This window comes from Sander vitreus, chromosome 4 (genome assembly GCF_031162955.1).
Source record: "Sander vitreus isolate 19-12246 chromosome 4, sanVit1, whole genome shotgun sequence".
NCBI lineage: Eukaryota > Metazoa > Chordata > Actinopteri > Perciformes > Percidae > Sander > Sander vitreus.
This window is the reverse complement of record NC_135858.1, coordinates 4420895-4439828: the sequence shown is the minus strand read 5'-3', so window position 1 is coordinate 4439828 and position 18934 is coordinate 4420895. Positions and strand designations below refer to the sequence as shown.

General features: G+C 39.6%; 1 protein-coding gene across 4 annotated transcripts in view; it reads right to left on the bottom strand.

The window, feature by feature from the left end:
• Positions 1 to 7784: 7784 nt before the first annotated feature.
• LOC144516467 (semaphorin-3F-like) overlaps positions 7785 to 18934 on the bottom strand; it is a 59131-nt gene continuing 47981 nt past the window's right edge. For 2 of the 4 annotated variants that reach the window (XM_078247785.1, XM_078247787.1), the window contains 9 exons: positions 16320 to 16389; positions 16036 to 16180; positions 15567 to 15789; positions 14377 to 14465; positions 14182 to 14223; positions 13044 to 13201; positions 12605 to 12672; positions 12183 to 12316; positions 7785 to 10591 (listed from right to left, as the gene is read on the bottom strand). In XM_078247785.1, the coding sequence (XP_078103911.1) occupies positions 10109 to 10591; positions 12183 to 12316; positions 12605 to 12672; positions 13044 to 13201; positions 14182 to 14223; positions 14377 to 14465; positions 15567 to 15789; positions 16036 to 16180; positions 16320 to 16389 (1412 nt within the window). In that variant the 3' untranslated portion in view covers positions 7785 to 10108. Of the gene's footprint in view, positions 10592 to 12182; positions 12317 to 12604; positions 12689 to 13043; positions 13202 to 14181; positions 14224 to 14376; positions 14466 to 15566; positions 15790 to 16035; positions 16181 to 16319; positions 16390 to 18934 lie in introns of all 4 variants that reach the window. The other 2 variants (XM_078247784.1, XM_078247786.1) reach the window with 1 other exon arrangement.

Sequence of the window (18934 nt, the reverse complement as noted above, 5' to 3'; positions counted from 1 at the left end):
TGATATAATTAGAGTATAATATGTTATGGCTTGTTCACAGCCACTTTGTCTGACTTGACCCAATCTGTTGTCAAGTGTGAACACCTGTGAATTTATCAGAAAATATACATTTCAGATTTTAAAAAAGGGGGCTTTGGAGAAAATGTATCACCTTTATAATCTTAGAATCTCAACTTTGACTTTGTTTTTGCAGTCTTTTTATTTATACATATACTGTATCTCCTTTTAATTTGTGCTAAGGTAGATTGGTAGACACACCAATCATTAAGATTATACCATTATATCATTTCTTACATTGTTTAAGATAAATATTTAGATTTTAACGAGAGGCTTAAACAGAAGAATATCAGTGATTTTTATGTGAATAGATTATTTCATGTAGTCCGTTCTTTGTTTAGATGGCAAATAAATACTCTTTGAACACTGTTACACAGTTTAAAGCAAGCTTTTTTCCTCCCAATACATTTCTTACTTTATTTAGTATTCCATGTCTGTTCATTTTACCATGCACTTACAGGTGTATTTGTAGATGTGATGTTTGCCAGGACCAGTGGTCACCTGTAGGTCCTGTCTTGCGTTTGTGAGCTCTGTACTGTACTCCTTGATTGAGTTGATGACTTTGATGGTAATAAAAAAATTATAATTCACCTGTTTATTCATCTGTAATCCTCATCATTTCTTTTCGTAGTAGACAGTCAGTGGACAGAGATTGCATAGCACTGTATATCTGTAGGATTATTTAGAGAAAATGTGGGAAACAGCCTGCGTCATCACACTCTGCTTTCCCCCTAACCCGGAGGAGCGCATCTGTTTTACGCGCTCTCAATTAGCACAAGCCATCCTGGTGGGGTGTGAACTCGTGTTCGAAAAATCCCAGCAGGGCCATTTGGTGACACTTTCCGAGATACTTGAATTGCATCTTGTTGGAATAATGATGCACAGAACTCGCTCTCTAAGCCCTCTGGGGTTTCAATAGGCTTCCTCTTGGGAGATTTTCTCTTTTCCATGCCCATTGTACAATGGTATGCAGCCATCCATACACTCATCTGGGCTCAGGAGGATACTCAGTGTCATTGGATGACTTCATTAAGAATGGTAGGATGGGAGAAGTGTCGGTTTCCTGTTTCTCTCAACCAGCAATCTACAGATGAAAGGCTACTGATCAGAGTCTGTCCTTGCCGGGAGGAAACAAATGTTTTACAAAATATCACATCCTCCCGGCAAAACCAAACGTGTATACTAACTAAGTTAGTAGCTAAGATACTTACCGCACATTGTGGTAGGAGTAATGTAGTTGCAATCGATATATAGTACTTGAGTGACAGCAAGCAAGGATGATTCTACTTACACAACTCATTGGTAGTGTTTCCATTCACTTCTATTGATGTTTTTTATGTAACTCTATCTGACATCAGATGCAAACTAATGGCAATATTTCAAGCAAAGAATTATGATAGTGATGAATGGGATGTGATGTGTAGCATTGATTTATTGGCATATAGAGGTTAAAAGCAATCAATCACAACAACTCCCCTTACATTTTACTGTCCCAGCCTCTCAATGCCACGGAGGTTCTGCAGAAAACACGTCTATAATGTAACAGTTATTTCAGTAATTAACTGTAATCAATGTCAATGTTAGCGTCTGTGTAGAACAGAGCTTTCAATTTTGAAACGTCAAAAAATCCAAAAGCATCCATAGCTTTTCATCAACCTACAGTTATTAAGTTTTGTATTATAAGACAGATTGGTTAAATGAGGTTTTAGAGGATCAATGGCAGAAGACAGTGTAGAAGACATAATATGCATTAGGATGCTGGGAAACAGATTTTACATTTAACGTGTATTAATAGTGAACTGTTTTAATGGAACCTTTCCCAAAACAATGGGATCAACATTTTTTTCTGATGATACTTACATACTTTTACTTAAGTAACATTTTCAACGCAGGACTTTTACTTGTAACAGAGTATTTTTTACAGTGTGGTATTAGTACTTTTACTTAAGTAAAGGGTCTGAATACTAGGGCTGCAACTAACAATTATTTTCATAGTCGATTAATCTGTTGATTTTTTTTCTCGATTAATCGATTTGTTGTTTGGTCTCTAAAATGTCAGAAAATGGTGAAAAATGTGGCTCAGTGTTTCCCAAAAGTCCAAGATGACGTCCTCAAATGTCTTGCTTTGTCCACAACTCAAAGATATTCAGTTTACTGTCACAGAGAAGAGAAGAAACTAGAACATATTCACATTTAACAAGATGACATCAAAGAATCTTACTCTTGTCTTAGAAAATTACTCAAACCGACTAATCGATTATCAAAATAGTTGGCGATTAATTCAAGAGTTGAAAACTAATCGATTAATCGTTGCAGCTCTACTCAATACTTCTTCCACCACTGCGTACTGTTCACCTTTCAGATTAAGATATTAAAGATATAAAAACATGTGACATTAAACACAAGGCACTGTTGAAGTCAGTTTAAACCTTTTTGGCTTATGGCACCTTTCAGTACAAAATAGCTAAATTAGCAGTTCTACCAATGAGACATTTGCCCTCTATAACTGTTTGAGGCCCAATTGGGTAAAATTATTATTAAACAAACAAAAAAAATTTAAGATTAGAGAAAAGTCCCAAATCATCCCATGACCCCCACATTTTTTCTTGTCACCCTTTGGAGGGGACCCTACCCTTAGGTTGGGAACCACTGGACTAAACTAAGTAGGCCTGGTTAAAACTAGCTCCACCTCAACCAGTATCAGTATCAACCATATTTCTGCATCAGTATTAATATAATTAATTACTAATCTAATTAGTCACAGGGGTACTTTTAAATACATTATATGTATTATACAATAATTATACATTATATTTGTAAGTAAATTATCTAAGTACTTCTTCCAGCATTGACTATTTCCAAATATTATTCTGCAAGAAATGTTGCAAGCAATATAACATCATGGTACAAACTGTCACAATTTCATAGTTACTGTATGGGCCTGTTTACAGTTTTTCTCAATTGCTAAAACACAATTTCTGAAACCTTGCTCCATTTTCTGAGAACATTAAACACAAAACCTCATCTTCAAGCACTATTTACAAAACCTCTGACTCCTCTCGCAAAATGAAACTTTCGCATCAATCAAACACTGCTCTCAAATCATAAACAAAGTGATCAAAATGATATACACTATCAAGCAGTCAGTAAACAATACACCAACAAGTAGAAAACACATTGTTCAAAACATATAGTTCTCAGGGAGAAGTACATTTTTAATCTCAAAACAAATTTCATATTTTTCCGTCATTGTCTTTAGATGAACGAAAACACGTTCTATCATAGTAGCTCAAAACTGATCAGAAATTACTACTGTGCTTTGCTCTTTGCAATTTTTTTTTTGTTCTTCCTCCTCCTTGTACCCCTATTTTTACAGTACTGTACCCTGCATCTCACAAACTTGTCCTTTGTCTCTGTGATACTGTAATTATTGTTCTTTGTTGATATATACACACTTGTCCTCGTCCTCTCACATCGTTTCTTCTATCCATTCTCAGACTTTCTCCTTCCCACCTTCAACAACCTGTTTGCTCTCTGAACTGACTTATATTGGTTGTGTCACATCATTTGAAACAAGTGAAATCAATTTTGAGTGGTTGTGTTCAATCAATGACATGTGTTCTCTATTTGTATTTGATTGTTGCCACTTGTGTTTACCAGTATGGATGACATGTGCATTAGAGTGCAGAATGTGTTTAGAGAATGAGAATGTGTTTAGAGTTTTGCTGAAAGTCTAAGTGAGATCTGTAAGTTGTGTTTTACAAAGTGAAATGGTTTAAGGTATTGACAACAGACTGCACAATTAGCTAAATGAGTTCAGGCAACTGAGAACTTTGTTCAGCCAATGGGTTTTAGGGTTTTAGCAATTGAGAAAAACTGTATTCTGCACATTTGTAAATGAAAATCCTGCCATCTGCTGGTTGACAACATGTAATGCAGCTGTAAGCAGGACTGCTGTTGTGATTACATAGAGGCAACAGAGAGCAGTGTTGCTCCCTTTTTTCTCAAATTTATTTTAGAAGGCACCGGTGGTCGATAATGGCAATTCCACACTTTCCAGAGAGTCTCATCTGCACATGGTTATTGCATGAGAAAGTCTGACAATATGAGAACTTGGAGTTCGTCAAGGCCAGAATATGGGGTGATGCAACAAATAAAACAGCCAGTCACTTTAAGAGCTAAACTCTGTAACCCAGTTTGTGACAAATCCCAGATTGAGGCCTCAAATTAATGTCAGCTTATTATGTCATCAATGGACTGAGTTTAGTATTTAACAGTGGCCACGTCTGTCGGTCTTCAGAAGGATGCCTGTGAACCAGTTTCATGGCATGCCAAACTTCTGCCTCTCACTCTCCAACGTTTGCAACAATGCAGTAAGTGTCCGACAGCTCTCACTGTGGGAGAGATGAAATAAATAACCACAGAATGCCACAACTGCCTCTGAGCCACCGAGCACCAGATTGGACTCAACGATAAGACAGACCCGGAATCCACATCTGAAAAAAGTCAATTGAATGATGGTAGTTATGCAATTGCTTGGCGTTATGTCACATGATATGCCACTGTGGAGATAACGCTCCACAGAAATACATCTCTGTTGTGTTGTAAGAATGGTGCATAGAAATGTCTGATCAGATTCGACTGGGTCATCCTTTGTTGTGGGTAGTTTTGAATTTCCAAAATGTGGATCAGCCTCTTGGTTTTGAGCCAGTTTCTAATTTAGAGGCAGAGATGGCTAGATTTGAAGTGATGCAGATATCATTTTACGAGCCACTACAGGGGGAGGCTGACCCTGAATATTGGTGCCTTCTATTCAGGACCATCAAACTCCCACCCTGACTCTCCTCGCCTGCTATGCTGCTCCTTAGTAGGGATCAGATAAGCAAAGTGAACAGTGCTCCGTCTATGAGGGAGAATGAAAAAGGGGACAACAGAATTCTCTCAAACCCAGATGTCATCTGATGCTTGGAATGCCTTGTGATGGTTTTCCAAACCATCTGACCTTTTTTTCTGCTTTGTCCTGAAACAAACCCCTGCTAGGGTAAAACGGTGTCTCCAGACATGTTCTCATCTTCAATTTTTACATTATGTCATTGGGGCTAAATTGAGCAATTTTCTTTGTGGGATAACCTACACATTACACGAAGAGCATATTCAGGTCCCCAAACAAGGATCTACATGCATCACATTTTTGTGTGAACACAGCATTAAACCCTTTAGTGCTGGATACAGCGCTGACATGAGGTTATCTTCTAACATTCTAATACTCCATGTATTCCCATCCTGTGCTCTTCCCTGGAGGCGTTTTACCTTCTCCTCCTCTCCTCCTCGCTCCTGATCTGTATTGTTATGGGAGAATGTGAGTGAATCTTGGGCTGATTAAAGGCCAATTCTACCATTAGGCTTTTAATGAGGTGCAGAAACCCTGATGAGCTTGAATGAAGCACACTACTCTGACCTGAAAACAGCCTGTTCCCCTTGGGTGCTGTGAGTCAGACTTGCCTCCATGTATTTTTGATAGTGGATAGATCGTGATAGTCGGAAACATGGAGATTCATGGAATATTGGTCAATAGATGAACAGAGGATAACAATGGTAGGCAATAACTACACTTACCATTCTGATATGTCTGCTAGTAGCCAATTTTGGTGCACAACAGACTGGGTCTGGGTCTAACTGACGCCGGTTCAGACAGGACGCCAAAATTATCACTGAGCCGCCATCCTGTCTGAAGCTGAACATGTATTGCTGAATCTCTCCGATGTTTCTAACCATCTTGATGTGCACTGCTCTTTCATCGGTTAACCTAACGCAAGAAGCGGTGGTGCGCAAGGCCAGATTCAGAATTTCTCAATGAGGGGGAAGTAGAGTATTTTTACATAATTTAAAATGTGTGTGGGGGAGGACTTTAAAGGGGCAGTGTCATTTCCAAGGGGAAGAGTACTCCAGAAAAAGTAACGTTATTAATTAATTAGTAAAGACATTTTACTCAAGTAAAAGTACATCAAATTTTAATGTCAACTAGGTAGTATTTGTTTAGGTGCTTTAGCAGAGTATTTCCTTAACACCTGACACACAACAAGGACGACGATTTAGCTGTTTACTACCTGACATCATTACATTAATGCTACTTAAATTCTTGAGCAGAAAAACTTTAAAGTTTCCAAATCTGTTTTCCTAAAAGGTCTTAGGAACACCAGGCCGCTAAGGTAATGACACACCTGATGCCTGGGGACCCTACTCTCTTCCCATTGGCTGGCAGAGCTGGGGTATGCATGAGAGGTATGCATTTGAAACCTCTGAAAAAGGACTATGATACAGACGCCTCACAAAAGAACTTTTGACTTTTCATAGGACAAGCACAGGTTAACACCTAATAACATTAACGACGGCTCTGTTCTATTCATGTGTCCTAGTTAAACCACAATAGTGTGATAGTGAGCCACCGAAGCGGCTAAATGGAATTCAGCCATGATGAAATTATTTACACCTGTGCATGTCGTACTGTAACGTGTCAAGATGTCCTCCGTAAAAAAAGGACAAAAATAAATCAGATTTTCAAAATAGTATGTACACGTAGGTAATTATGTCTAAGAAAGACAGAATACATCATAAAGTACATAACTCTTGTCAGTGGCTTGTTGAACTATATATTTTTACTATTTAAAAAAAATACTATTTAGTTGAAAATGCAAAATGATGTGTTTATAGTAATTTTCCAAAGGCTGAATGTCTCTGGTCAACTTGTTCAGAAATGAGTATTGATTTACAACCCAATCAATCTCCCACAGGCATATTCTGATTATCTAGCACTATTGAACACTTATAATCTGAGTTAAAGGACAATTCCGGCGCAAAACAAATCTAGGGGTTAATAACAGATGTGTACCCACTCAATCGCTCTCTGGGACATGTTTTCATGCTAATCGAAGGTGTTTGTAGCTTGAAACAAGCTAGCGCGGACCGCTGATTAGCTTACAATGCTAGTATTCGGGGCACAGGGAAAGTAAAAACAAATCGCTTATTATACCACTAAAAAGGTTCAAAATATCACCACACTTCAACAGTAGCATAATGAATGTCCCTAAATGTTAACCGAAGCATTGAGAACATTGTAAGTGTACAGACAGTTTATTAAAAAGATAGATTATAAAGACAGTCGCGTTCTCGTATACAGGCAGCCGCCGTCTTGGGAACTAATGTCTTTCTAACCTATTTTTTTAATAAACTGTCTGTACACTTACAATGTTCTCAATGCTTCGGTTAACATTTAGGGACATTCATTATGCTACCGTTGAAGTGTGGTGATATTTTGAACCTTTTTAGTGGTATAATATGTGATTTGTTTTTACTTTCCCTGTGCCCCAAATACTATTATTGTAAGCTAATCAGCGGTCCGTGCTAGCTTGTTTCAAGCTACAAACACATTCGATTAGCATGAAAACATGTCCCAGAGAGCGATCGAGTGGGTACACATCTGTTATTAACCCCTAGGTTAGTTTTGCTTTGTCTGAACATATAACTGATGGGAATTAGGAACTTGAATAATCAATACCTATCAGACACCAGAGGTAAAGACACTGATAGAAAAAGATTATGATAGAAAAAAGACACAAGAGGACAATCTCCTCTTGTGTCCTTTTGTTGGAGGTGTTTTACCTTCCAATAGTTTAATTACAAACACAAATGCAATGTGTATATTTTATACAAATGTGCATACATATCTCTTTAACAGGTACAACTTTATTCCAAGGATCCAGAGGGTTCTGGGCAGAACATGGAAAACATCCAGTATCAAGCCAATCACAATGAAGGGGGGGAGCATTCCATTCTTATAAAATATAGAGCTTTAATTTATTAGTCAGCAACAACAATGGAAAGGGAAGATAGAGTAATTTACACAAGTCATTACAAGAACATCACCTTTGTGCATTTAGTTTTTTTCTTTTTTTCCATAAAGTCTGATGATGCAAAAATACAAAACAAACAAAAACACTCAAAAACTACAGACACATTTTTAAAAATACCAACAAATTGTACAACCTTTCTTTGCATTTTTTGCTGTATAACCTTTTTGCTGTATAACCACTGGTCTCATTTGGAGGAGACAATCTGGAGCTGTAATTGATTCTGGGAATGCAGACATACATCCCAAATTGAGGAGCAGATACAGATACCTCTGTATGAATTATGGATGCATCTTCCCAGAGGCATTCAAGACGGTCTCAATACAAGGTAGACAAGGTGTATTAAAAGCCTTGACATGTCAGAATGTTATGAAAATTAATTTGCACCTTGTTCCAGATATATTTTTCTTCCCTGTCAAATATCTTATATTTTATACGTCATTATTTTCACTTGCTGAAGAACGGCTGTACTGTTTTTAATAGAGCAAAAATTTGAATCAATACAACTATCACTCACATTTTAATAACAACCCTCTCATCTTAATCCAAACTGCCTTTGTCTGCATAATGGATACGCCATTTTGTGATACTTTCCCTATTTATGTGCTATCCAAACACATACAGTATGTGAGATCATTTCACTTAATACTCTGCCAAAGTCTAAATAAATGTCAAAGAAAAGATGCATCATGCTTTAAACAGGGTATATTTGAAAAAAGGGCATTTGTTTTCCCTATTTCCCTGTAATGAGAGTGTCCCTCAGAGACCATACTGTACACCCCTAGAGATGAAAAAAATTAAAAAAAATAAAACGACCACACATCTTATCAGAATTACAGTACAAATACAGGTTCATGCACATAATGAAAGCCAGCTTCCCAATATTTTGGTTAGTGTCACAACATTGTTACAATGCTCTGTTGTGTATATGGGCAATCATTTTTTTTCCACACATGAATGTCAAAGGAAGAACAAAAGATGTCTCGAGTGCTCAGGACTAACAACTGCTGCCTGATCTGGGCACCTCTTTCATCTTGAATTGAATTTTTTTTTTTTTACAGAAGTCAACTATATCTTGCCCGTGTGCTTGTTGCATTTGGCCCCAGCCAATATCCCCTGAAAGTAAAAGAATAATGCCCTTCGTGCAAAACCTTGACCCTTTATTGCACCTCAATCTCAGTTCAAAGGAGGTCTGCATTTGAAAATAACCCAGCCACTATATTTCCTTATAGGTTTATTCAAAACTGATTTGATGCTTGCTATTTTTTATTTATGTGTATGCCATCTATGTATTTAAACGTCATGGCCAGAAGAAGCTGCAGGTTACTCAAAGTAGAGTACAATTGAGATTTAAATAATCAGAATTAGTATCTGGGCTGAGAAGTAGCAAAGAAGCTGCATCGTTTTTTACAATCAATCCTCCAATCAGGAAGGAAATAGAAAGGTGGCAAGCACCAGTTTCCTATTAAAAGGCCCAATTACACCAGTGAAAATATTCATCTGTACGAGTGGGGTTTCCATGAAGAAAGGCTTGTTTCCCCACAATCATTTGGACCATGTGTCGATGGTCCCCTGGCAATATTAAGTCTCTGTCCGCATGCAGCTATGGGGGGGTTGCACCACAGGAGTTCCTGGAGTGTCCAGAAATAAAAGAGTCCTGGCATCGCGTCAAAGCAAGCATGAAAAAACAGAGATACCATCACCCCTTATCAACAACTCGTTTCCCCGTTTCCTAACAGCTTACATGCCTGATAACACATTCCAAACAGTCGCCGAGGTCATATGATGCTGACAGATAAGTTTTGTAATGACAGTAACTGCAACAATAAAATTAACAACATCATTAATAACAATAATATTTGCCCCAAAGGTACCTATACACAAAGAGCATGTTTTTTTTTATAAGTACAAAGAAATCCACAGAATGATACTATATACAACCTACAATAAATACTGTGTATCATATATCTTACTGTTTGAAAGGATGTATGTGGGGTTTTGTTTGTAAGCTTCTTTTTTCTCAGTTTTTTTTTTTTCTCGGTTTGTGGATTTTTTCACGTTGCTACTCTCAATGAGTCTCTCCCAGTTTTCACAGGGTGGGAGAAAGGGTGGTTGAGGGTGTTTCAGACACAAAACTGGGCTCCTCATGTCTCTGCCTCCTGCTGCTCCTCCTGCTCCTCCTGCTCATATTTCTCCTCCCCCTCCCCTTGCCCCTCCCCATGATGCCGGCGGTTGCGGGGCTTCTTCTGCTCCTTGAGCTCCTTCAGGTCTTTGGCCTTGAGGGCACCCAGCAGCGGGTCTCCGAACTGCCAGTAGTCCTGGCAGTACTGATTGATCAGGCTCATCTCTGGCTGGCTCAGGATGGTCAGCAGGTCCTTGTACTGGCCTGAGCTGGGGGTCCACTGGGTGCTGCTGGAGTGAAGAGAAGACGGCACCAGCCCTCCTCCGCCCTCCACCAGCACATTGTTGACGGCCCGGCTCGACAGCACCACCAACTGCAGCTTGACCAGCATGTGTTTGAAGTTCTTCTCCGTGGCCGTACATTGGTACATGCCAGAGTCAGAGGGCTGCAGAGACCGCAGGAGTAGACCTTGCTCTGTCTTCAAAATCCGACCATCAGAACGCATCTGCAGAGAAAAACAGCTCATTAAAATACCTATTATGTGACATCCTGTGCATTATGGGTATAATGCAAAGCTACTATATGTATCTCTTTAATTGATGAGCATTTCTGTATTTGTATGTGTATGGATTTATAGTGAAAGTGCGGCTTACACAGAAAGTTGTTAAAAGAGTCTGAATCTGATGACTTTGAGCCAAGATCAGAAGTTATACAGAGTGTCTTTTTCTCTGATTTCTAAATTAAATTTACGAACATCTGAGATCTTTACACCACTGTGAAGAGTAAGTTATCGTGCGTTCCATTTACCTCAGAACTTTTCATTCTTTTCACTAGCTCTAGCCAGGTTAACCATTGTTAACAATACTAGTTGATAACAGTGCATTACGCTGTTTTGTGTACATACAAACAGCATAACAACATGTCCACAGATAGAAGTTGGATAGGACTGTGTGTACAACTGATTTAGTGAGACACAAATAAGACAGAAGTGTTGATATCCGCATGTTACTACAGCTTTCACAACGGTTAATGCACGCGACATCCATGTTGGATTTTGAGCTTGGGGTAGTCGGTGGTTGTCCGAGTTCCGAGATCGGAAATCGGAGGTCAGGGGGCGTGTTTCCGACTTTGACCTCAGAGAATCCGACTTCAGAGTACAAATGGAATGCACTGTTAGTGGTGTGTGTATGATGTCTCTGGGTTCAAATTTGACTGAGTTATGACTCTGGGTAGTGAGACTTTGTTATAGCAACTTGTGTCTCTCAAGTGACAGGTCAGTGAGGGGAGAAGTGCAACAGATATTCCTACAGAAAGTTTGATCTGTTACATCTGTTTCTTCCATACTGCCTTGGCCTGTACGGTGAATTAATCACCATAAAAAAATTCAATTCAAATCTTATCAAACAATTACTCTACGTATAACTCTATTAATCCATCTCTATCTGTACGTCCAAACCCAGGAATCTGATTAGGTGATGACAGCTTTTTAGCTCAGAATCAGAAGTGCGAGACAGAAGCAAAGTCGGCTCTGCCTGTGGGAATAGAGACCATCCAACAGAATAGTCAATAAAAGAGAGGCAGCAACACTACATTGCTTTACAATAAAACATTAACTACTGCCTCAGGGTTATATATTTCATAGCAGAGGGCTTTTTCACAGCTCCCCTTTATGTGTCCTTCCCTTGGGTCTGAGGACAGTCAGGGGTCTGTGTGAGAAATCAGGCATCATTCAATCAGAGCCTGAATCACTTAATGGTGTTAACAGAGAATCGGAAAAGAATTACACTGGAGTCATTTTTCAAATGTGCCATACTGTATATAATTCTCCTTCTCTCCATGACAACAGAGTAATAACTGAGAAATAAATACTGGCCCCTACCACATATGGATATGTCCAAAATAAATTTTTCATGTTCATCTGGTGAAATGCTCACCTGCCGCTAACCCATGTCAGTAAAGTTCAAGCCAATTCCTTACTTTCGGGAGGTTTATATTGTGTGTTATATTAGATAAATATGAATGTGAGTAAAATGCCCACTAATACAATATGCTTATATAACCAGAATTGTTGAGAAATACATAATGTGGCGGCTCACCTCTTTCCTGCGGTCACTGTTATCTCTCTGCAGATGCCATTTGATGACAGCATGTGGAGAGCGTGCCTGACACTCCAGGAAGGTACTACTTCCCTCCACCCCATACTGCACCATCTCCAGAGTGTTCTTATTGGCTGCAGGGCAGAAAGAGAGAGGGGGATTTCCATGGCAACCAAAACACTCATTACCATAAACTCCTTTACAACCAAATTCTTCCCAAATAAAAGTCTTTAAAACAATACGGATTTCACAGATTACCATAAAGCTGCCAGAATACAGTCACATAACAATGAAACCGTGAACTGTTAGGAGCAGCAATAATGGGATGTGTCATTCAATTCAACCTTCTGAGTTCATTAATGAACCAATACTGTAGAAGCAACAGAAAGAAAACTCAGGAGGTTGAAGAACAGACTTCTTACCATTAGAGTTAAAGCCTCGGCATTGGCGGATGGGGTTGCCGTACTTGACGTCCTGCCTCCGGCTACGTCTAAAGGGGTCAGACCAGTGTTGCCGAATAAGGAGAGAAAAAAAACATAAAGCAACCGCAAGCCATTCAAAGCCATTCCACAATACATAAAGCCATTAAAGTATCAAATTTAAATGGCTCCAACCACAAACCACCATCCCATTACGTTATTAGAGGTATGTGAATTTACATCATTTACTGGATAGACTTTTAATATGACAAGTATATTATTTATTATTTGAGCGTGAACCACAGTTTACAAAACACATTAATACAGCCAATCAGCCATCCAGGCAGTCTAATTTGAACATCGTCATTTAACACACCAATTGAGTCAGTCAGTTAGTTATAATGTTAGTGTAGCTCATGCTAAAACTGCTTTGGGTGCTCACCTCTTCTGCGAGGCGGAGTAGCGGGAGCAGGACTTGCCATCCCAGGCACAGTAAGGGTCTCTGGCCAGACAGCAGTCAGCACAGGCCTCGCCGTACACATCACACCGGTGAAGAGCCAGCTGGGTCAGCCCTAACACAGATGACACGTACAGCTGTTGCTGTTGAGAGAGAGAGAGAGGACGGAACATGGTGTTATACACAACGCTACAGTACACATCAATATTGAAATTGAAATAAGGGAAAGAGAAAACATCCTGAGTTTTATTTAGGACAGATGCACTGAGCAGAGCCAAATGGAGGCAATTAATGGCCATAGTTGAAACTTTCAATAGTCAATTTTCAGTATACATATTGTATATATAAGGGTTAACAAATTCAAGTGCCCAGTATTAAAAAACTAAATTAATAAACAAATCGCTACAATTCAAGAAGCTCAATTGGGATCTCAAAATGCAAGTCAAGTCAAAATCTGGTTGCTCAAACTGGCTTGATCAAATTCAGACACTAATATTCTTTAATATATGAGTTTTAGTCCTAGACATCTGGGATACCAGGGATGAGCAATCAAGCCTGGGTACTTGAAAGTTCTATCTGAGTTTGTGAACCCTAATAAAAATATATTTTTCAATGGCTTATGTGAGTCAAATCTTTTTGACTATTATTTGCTTCCATATAAACACTTCACAAACCCAGATGAATGTAATAAGAGTTAAGTGTAAACTCTTATCCTGCACTGTGCTGTAACAGCATCTGGGAGAATATTGAGCTCATATCTATCAGGTTGCCGTCATATTTTTATAATCAGCTGTTTGAAATTTATCTGGCAGGCTGTGTGTAACACAAACTCTCTTTCTGTGAAATGATGTCATAGCATGTAGAAGAGGCCAAGTATTTTAATCACACTGAAAGACAATGCAAAATCCTAAGTGTCTTTCCCACATTTCTCTCTTCATTTTCTCCCTCAGACTTACAGCTTTTGTATCAATTATAAAGGGAAGCAATAGTTAAGCACATCCTTATCTATGTGGTATGTGACCTTTCCAAAATGCATAAATCTGATTCCCTGTCTTTGGAAGATGGTTTCTTTTCTCTTTATGTTAGCAAAGGTTAAGAAAATCACTTGCACAGACATGCTTACTCTTTTGGATGAGATCTTCATGGTTGTAATTGGAGTAGGGACCTTGATAGAGAAAAGAATACAGTGTGATTAAGGACAAGGAACGTATGACAAAATGTGCAAGTTGTGGGTGTGAGAACATAGATGGAAGTGCAAAGAAGGTAAGAAAAAGTAAAAAAGTAGAAGAAGAGAGAAAAGGGGGAAATAAAAGCTCACCTTGAAAACCTCTACCTCCTCAAGGACCAGCTCCTCAGTCTGCAGGTCATCTCTGGGCAGAACGATGACTTTCTGAACTGTTCCCTTGTCTGTGGAGGACAACACACACACCTGTCAGATACATACCTGCAATCTCACACCCCTCTGCCTGTCAACAGCCCCTTGGATTTCCATTTCATTCTCTCAGCAGCCTCCAACAAGGGATAATCCTCATATCAACAGGCTCCACTGTACTCTTCACCTCTGTTACGTGGCTATCCTCGCTTTAACCTTTACTCAATGACATGAAGCTCTGTTCCACTTAGTGCACTTCTCACTGCCGCCACCATGACAAACTTATTTTATAATCCTCAGCTCCCTTCTTGCCTTGAACTAATCACCTGGATACCATAAAACATCCCCTGGCCTTCCCTGGCATGTTTGATTTCTGTAAAGAGTTAGACATTCCTGTGAGCAGGATACCTGAGATGTATTATGACTTCTGCATTCAGCCTCAATGTAGACTGAATGGCTGCCTCTGACAGCAGCTGAAAGGACACACATTCCTCCACAGTGGCCCGCCATCGCACACAAACCCATTAGTCTCCTCCCCGTAATGCACAGATGAACAAAGAAGAGGCGTCATATGCAATATGTGAGGGCTGCATCCTGTGTGGTGGCTGCTGCTGTCATACTGGGGCCTTATTAAAGGTTCAAGGCATGCAGACAGACAGATAATCTCTCTTACACCAGTGGGCAAGATTAAGGTGATGGATGTCCTCCTTCTCTTCTTCTTAGCCCCCTGTTTCTTTTCTCTCCCTCCCGCTGTTGATCCACCCCTGCCCTCCAGGTACAAATCTCCTGTTGTTTACTTCATGTGAATAGAGCGAGGTACAAACCCTTTGATTGGTTAAATTTCCACTCAAGCACAAAAGGCAAGAATGCTTTTCTCTTAATGATGAATGATTGCAGGGGAGACAAGCCCTCCACTTACATGGGATTTATTTCCATGGGGGGATTTTTTTTCTCCATTTTTCAGCTTCTCACTGACACTGTCATTCAACATTCTGACTCTGATCAAAGGGTTCATGGGTTCAGACTGGCACGTAAAAAAAGAACCCTTACAAAGCTGTGACGATTATTATAAGCAGAGATTTGGCTCCTTTCCTCATTACTATCATACAATATCAAATGTATTACAAAACACTCACCAGTTCCTAGAAAGAGCACTTCATAGTTGCCATCTGCAGCTGTCACCTGGTCCACAGTGATGGTGGTAAACTCGTAGTCCACATTGGTTCGAACCACCAGGGGGCGCTTGTGTATCGGGTACACGGCATTGTACATGGCAGGGTGATTCCTCATGAAGTTAATCACTTCATCTGGATAGTCCTTAGTGGACTTCATGTTGGGGGTGAACGTACCTCCAGGGCACTGTAAGAGAATTAGAAGCGTTAACATTCTGAGCTTAGGTCGTAAGCCATGAAAAATAATTGACATAATCACTTAAAAAGCATATTTGAGAGCCTGTCTTACAGTATTATTCTGAGTTTGTAGTAATACTGATGCCTGCATCTTGTTCAGATGGTTTCTATTTGAGGTCTGAGTCAGTGAGAAGCTGCTGTTATGCCTGCTTGCTGTTGGATTCATGTGTGGGATCATTGTGGATTTAAAACTCACCGTGCCGGGTCGAGGGTAGGGGATCTTCCCAGTGTAGGCCACCCACTGGTAATTGGGACCCTCTTTGTGGGCAAAGGGTCCATTGAAGACCATGCGGATGTCAGCCATGGAGTAGACACAAACTGCTGAGCCTTTGAAGACAGAGCTGTGAAAAGACAGTAAAGGAAGAAAAAGGTCAGGAAAATGTATCTTGACCATGAAAAAAATCAACTTGGGAAATCTATATTCAAACAGAGTTTATTACAGGTGTTGTGCATATACAGTATGCATTTTAGTATACTTACCCAGAGACAGAGAAGACGCCATATATCACAGGATTTTTTGTGTCCTGTGTTGGTTGTATGTAAACATCTCCTGTAACAGAATAGAGAGAAATCACGTCAGTGCAAACAAATTATATAAAACTTATATACTGGGTCCCTGAAATCCATAATTGCATCAAAAGAGTAAAGGTCAGGAGTTCATGTGAGAATTTGTGTGCTGCTTATTAAATGCCAATGTGTAAATGTGACTTATTGCCTTCAGCTTGGCCACAATAGTTCATAACAAGACTAAGAGTCTACTGCCTGCTCTGTTGCTAAATCCTGCTAAATGCTAATGTCAGCATGTTAACCCGCCCATAATGGCAATGCTAATATGCTTCTTGGAAGGTGTAATGTTTACCATGTTAAACATCTTAATTTAGTGTGTTAGCGTGCTAACATTTGCTAATTAGCACAAACCACAACATACAGCAGAGACTGATGGGAATCACATTAATTTAGGAGGTATTTGGTCCCAAATCAAAGTATTGGACATATTAAAATGTTGATACTGTTGATGGCAAAAAGTGAATAGAAACTAACAACTTAATAGGAAAAGAGTAAAAAAATAAATAAAGTGAGTCTCTTCTATCCAGACAGCCCTCCTGCCATTCTCATATGCTGCAGACGGAAACAGTAAGTATAAAACCACAGCAATCGACTTTGTGCAACAGGAAACTGAACAATGCATTCAGGAAATGTGAAGGTTTCATTGACAAGATACCACATCACAACTCAGTCTTGAGAGGTTTTATCATCTAACCTCAACAAAGCATTCCAATCCAGGAATCAGACACAGAGTATCAAACAGTCTGGTTCTCTACAGTCTAGACTGGAACAACGTGATTGCTGAACCACTTGAGACTGCTCCTGAGGAGTGAGAAAATTTAAACTCTTCTTCCTGCGTTCATAGTTCATGTCTTCCACTTCGATGGGAAGGAAATATATCTTCTATCCCAAAAGAGAACTACATCATATACTCCGAGGCCAATTCTGGAGGTTTCTAAATCCTGATCGCTCACACACTCTGTCCTCAGAGCTCTGACATTGGACATTTTGATTATCCTTTCGTTGATACTAAGGAAATGTCCACAGCAACAAATAGAGGAGCTAAACATGTACGGGTGATAAGTCTCTCTCCTGTTCGGTACCTGACCTATATACAAGTCCCAGGAGGCACATTGACTGCCTACAATAGGACAAGGGTCTTCGGTATGAAACGGAGAATGCGCTCCCAACCTAGTTGCGCAGGGAAATAACGGAGTAAAGATGTGATTGGTGAGAGAGTCAACATGCGAAAGACAGAGGGATGAAGCTAAAAAATATGACTATTAGAGCTTGTGTGAAGTGTGGAAACAGAAGGAGAACTGATCTATGCATCCAAAAAATGTATACCCATTCAGATGTATGCACTTGCAGTTCTGTAAAGACCAGCATGAGAAATTAGTTGTCATGCTGCTATGCAGATAGAATGATATATGGAGGAAGTAAGCATTGTCTTTGAATTGAACTGCTGTGTTCTGCTCCTGTCCACATTAGTGAATCTGTACAGTCTGGCCTTCCTCTGGGGACTGTCTACAGCCTTTAGCTCATTCCTAGAGAAAAGTATAAAGCTCAGAGATAGCAGGCACACATTGTCCTTATTTCTCCGTAGCTACCAAATTCCCCAAAGTCACACCCATACACATACACCAACATGCCGTCCTCCACAGCAGCCACATCCGGAGCAGTGAAACGGTCATGGGGTAGCATGGACGTAGCACGACCATGGGTGTCACACAACAGATGATCCTTGTCATGACATACAGCTGTTGTTCTGCAGAAATGAGCAATATGCACGCCAGAACACGTAAATGTGCGTATATGCAGACAAGAGACCTCTTATTGTATACCGCCAAGATAAAGCTACTGTCATGGAAGGTATACAGTCGCTAAAAACAGATCAAGCCTTCAGAAAACATGGAAAAAACGATGTGATTTGCAATAAAAGCTATCCTGACAGAGCAGTGATGACTTAGCTCCAGGGGATGTTCTGTTTGGAAAAGATCCAACACTTTTTCCTATGTTTGTATGGCAATAAAATCTCAGCTGCCATACATTCCATTTCCTTTAAAAAGATTTCATTTTCTACTTTATCAGCCTTTGTGTTTTTTTTTCTTCTTTTTCTAAATCTGCTGTCTGTGCCTCTAAGTGTCTCTCCTTTCTCAATTTGTCTCTTTTATCTTGCTCTCTGCCTTATAATCGCTCTAGCTATTGATTATAGACTTGTTTTGAAGCGTTCCACATCTAAAATGCAGCACCCCCTTTTTTGTTCTCTTATAAGTTAGTGAATAAAAAATTAATTTAAGACTGTGTCTTAAATCATTGTGGGTCATTTGCACAAGTATTCAGGTAGAGCCAATACGTGCTACATATACCAACTGTAAAAACTCCCCAGGTCTCAGGCGTGCTTTGCCATAATGCATTTCTACATAAGACTACCACACCAGGAATACAGCTGGTCTGGATATTTCAACACATTTCTCAGTAATGACTTGTAGAGTTGTTTTATTAAAACTCTTAAAGAAAGGGGGAAGTTTAAGAATCTCAGAGAAGCA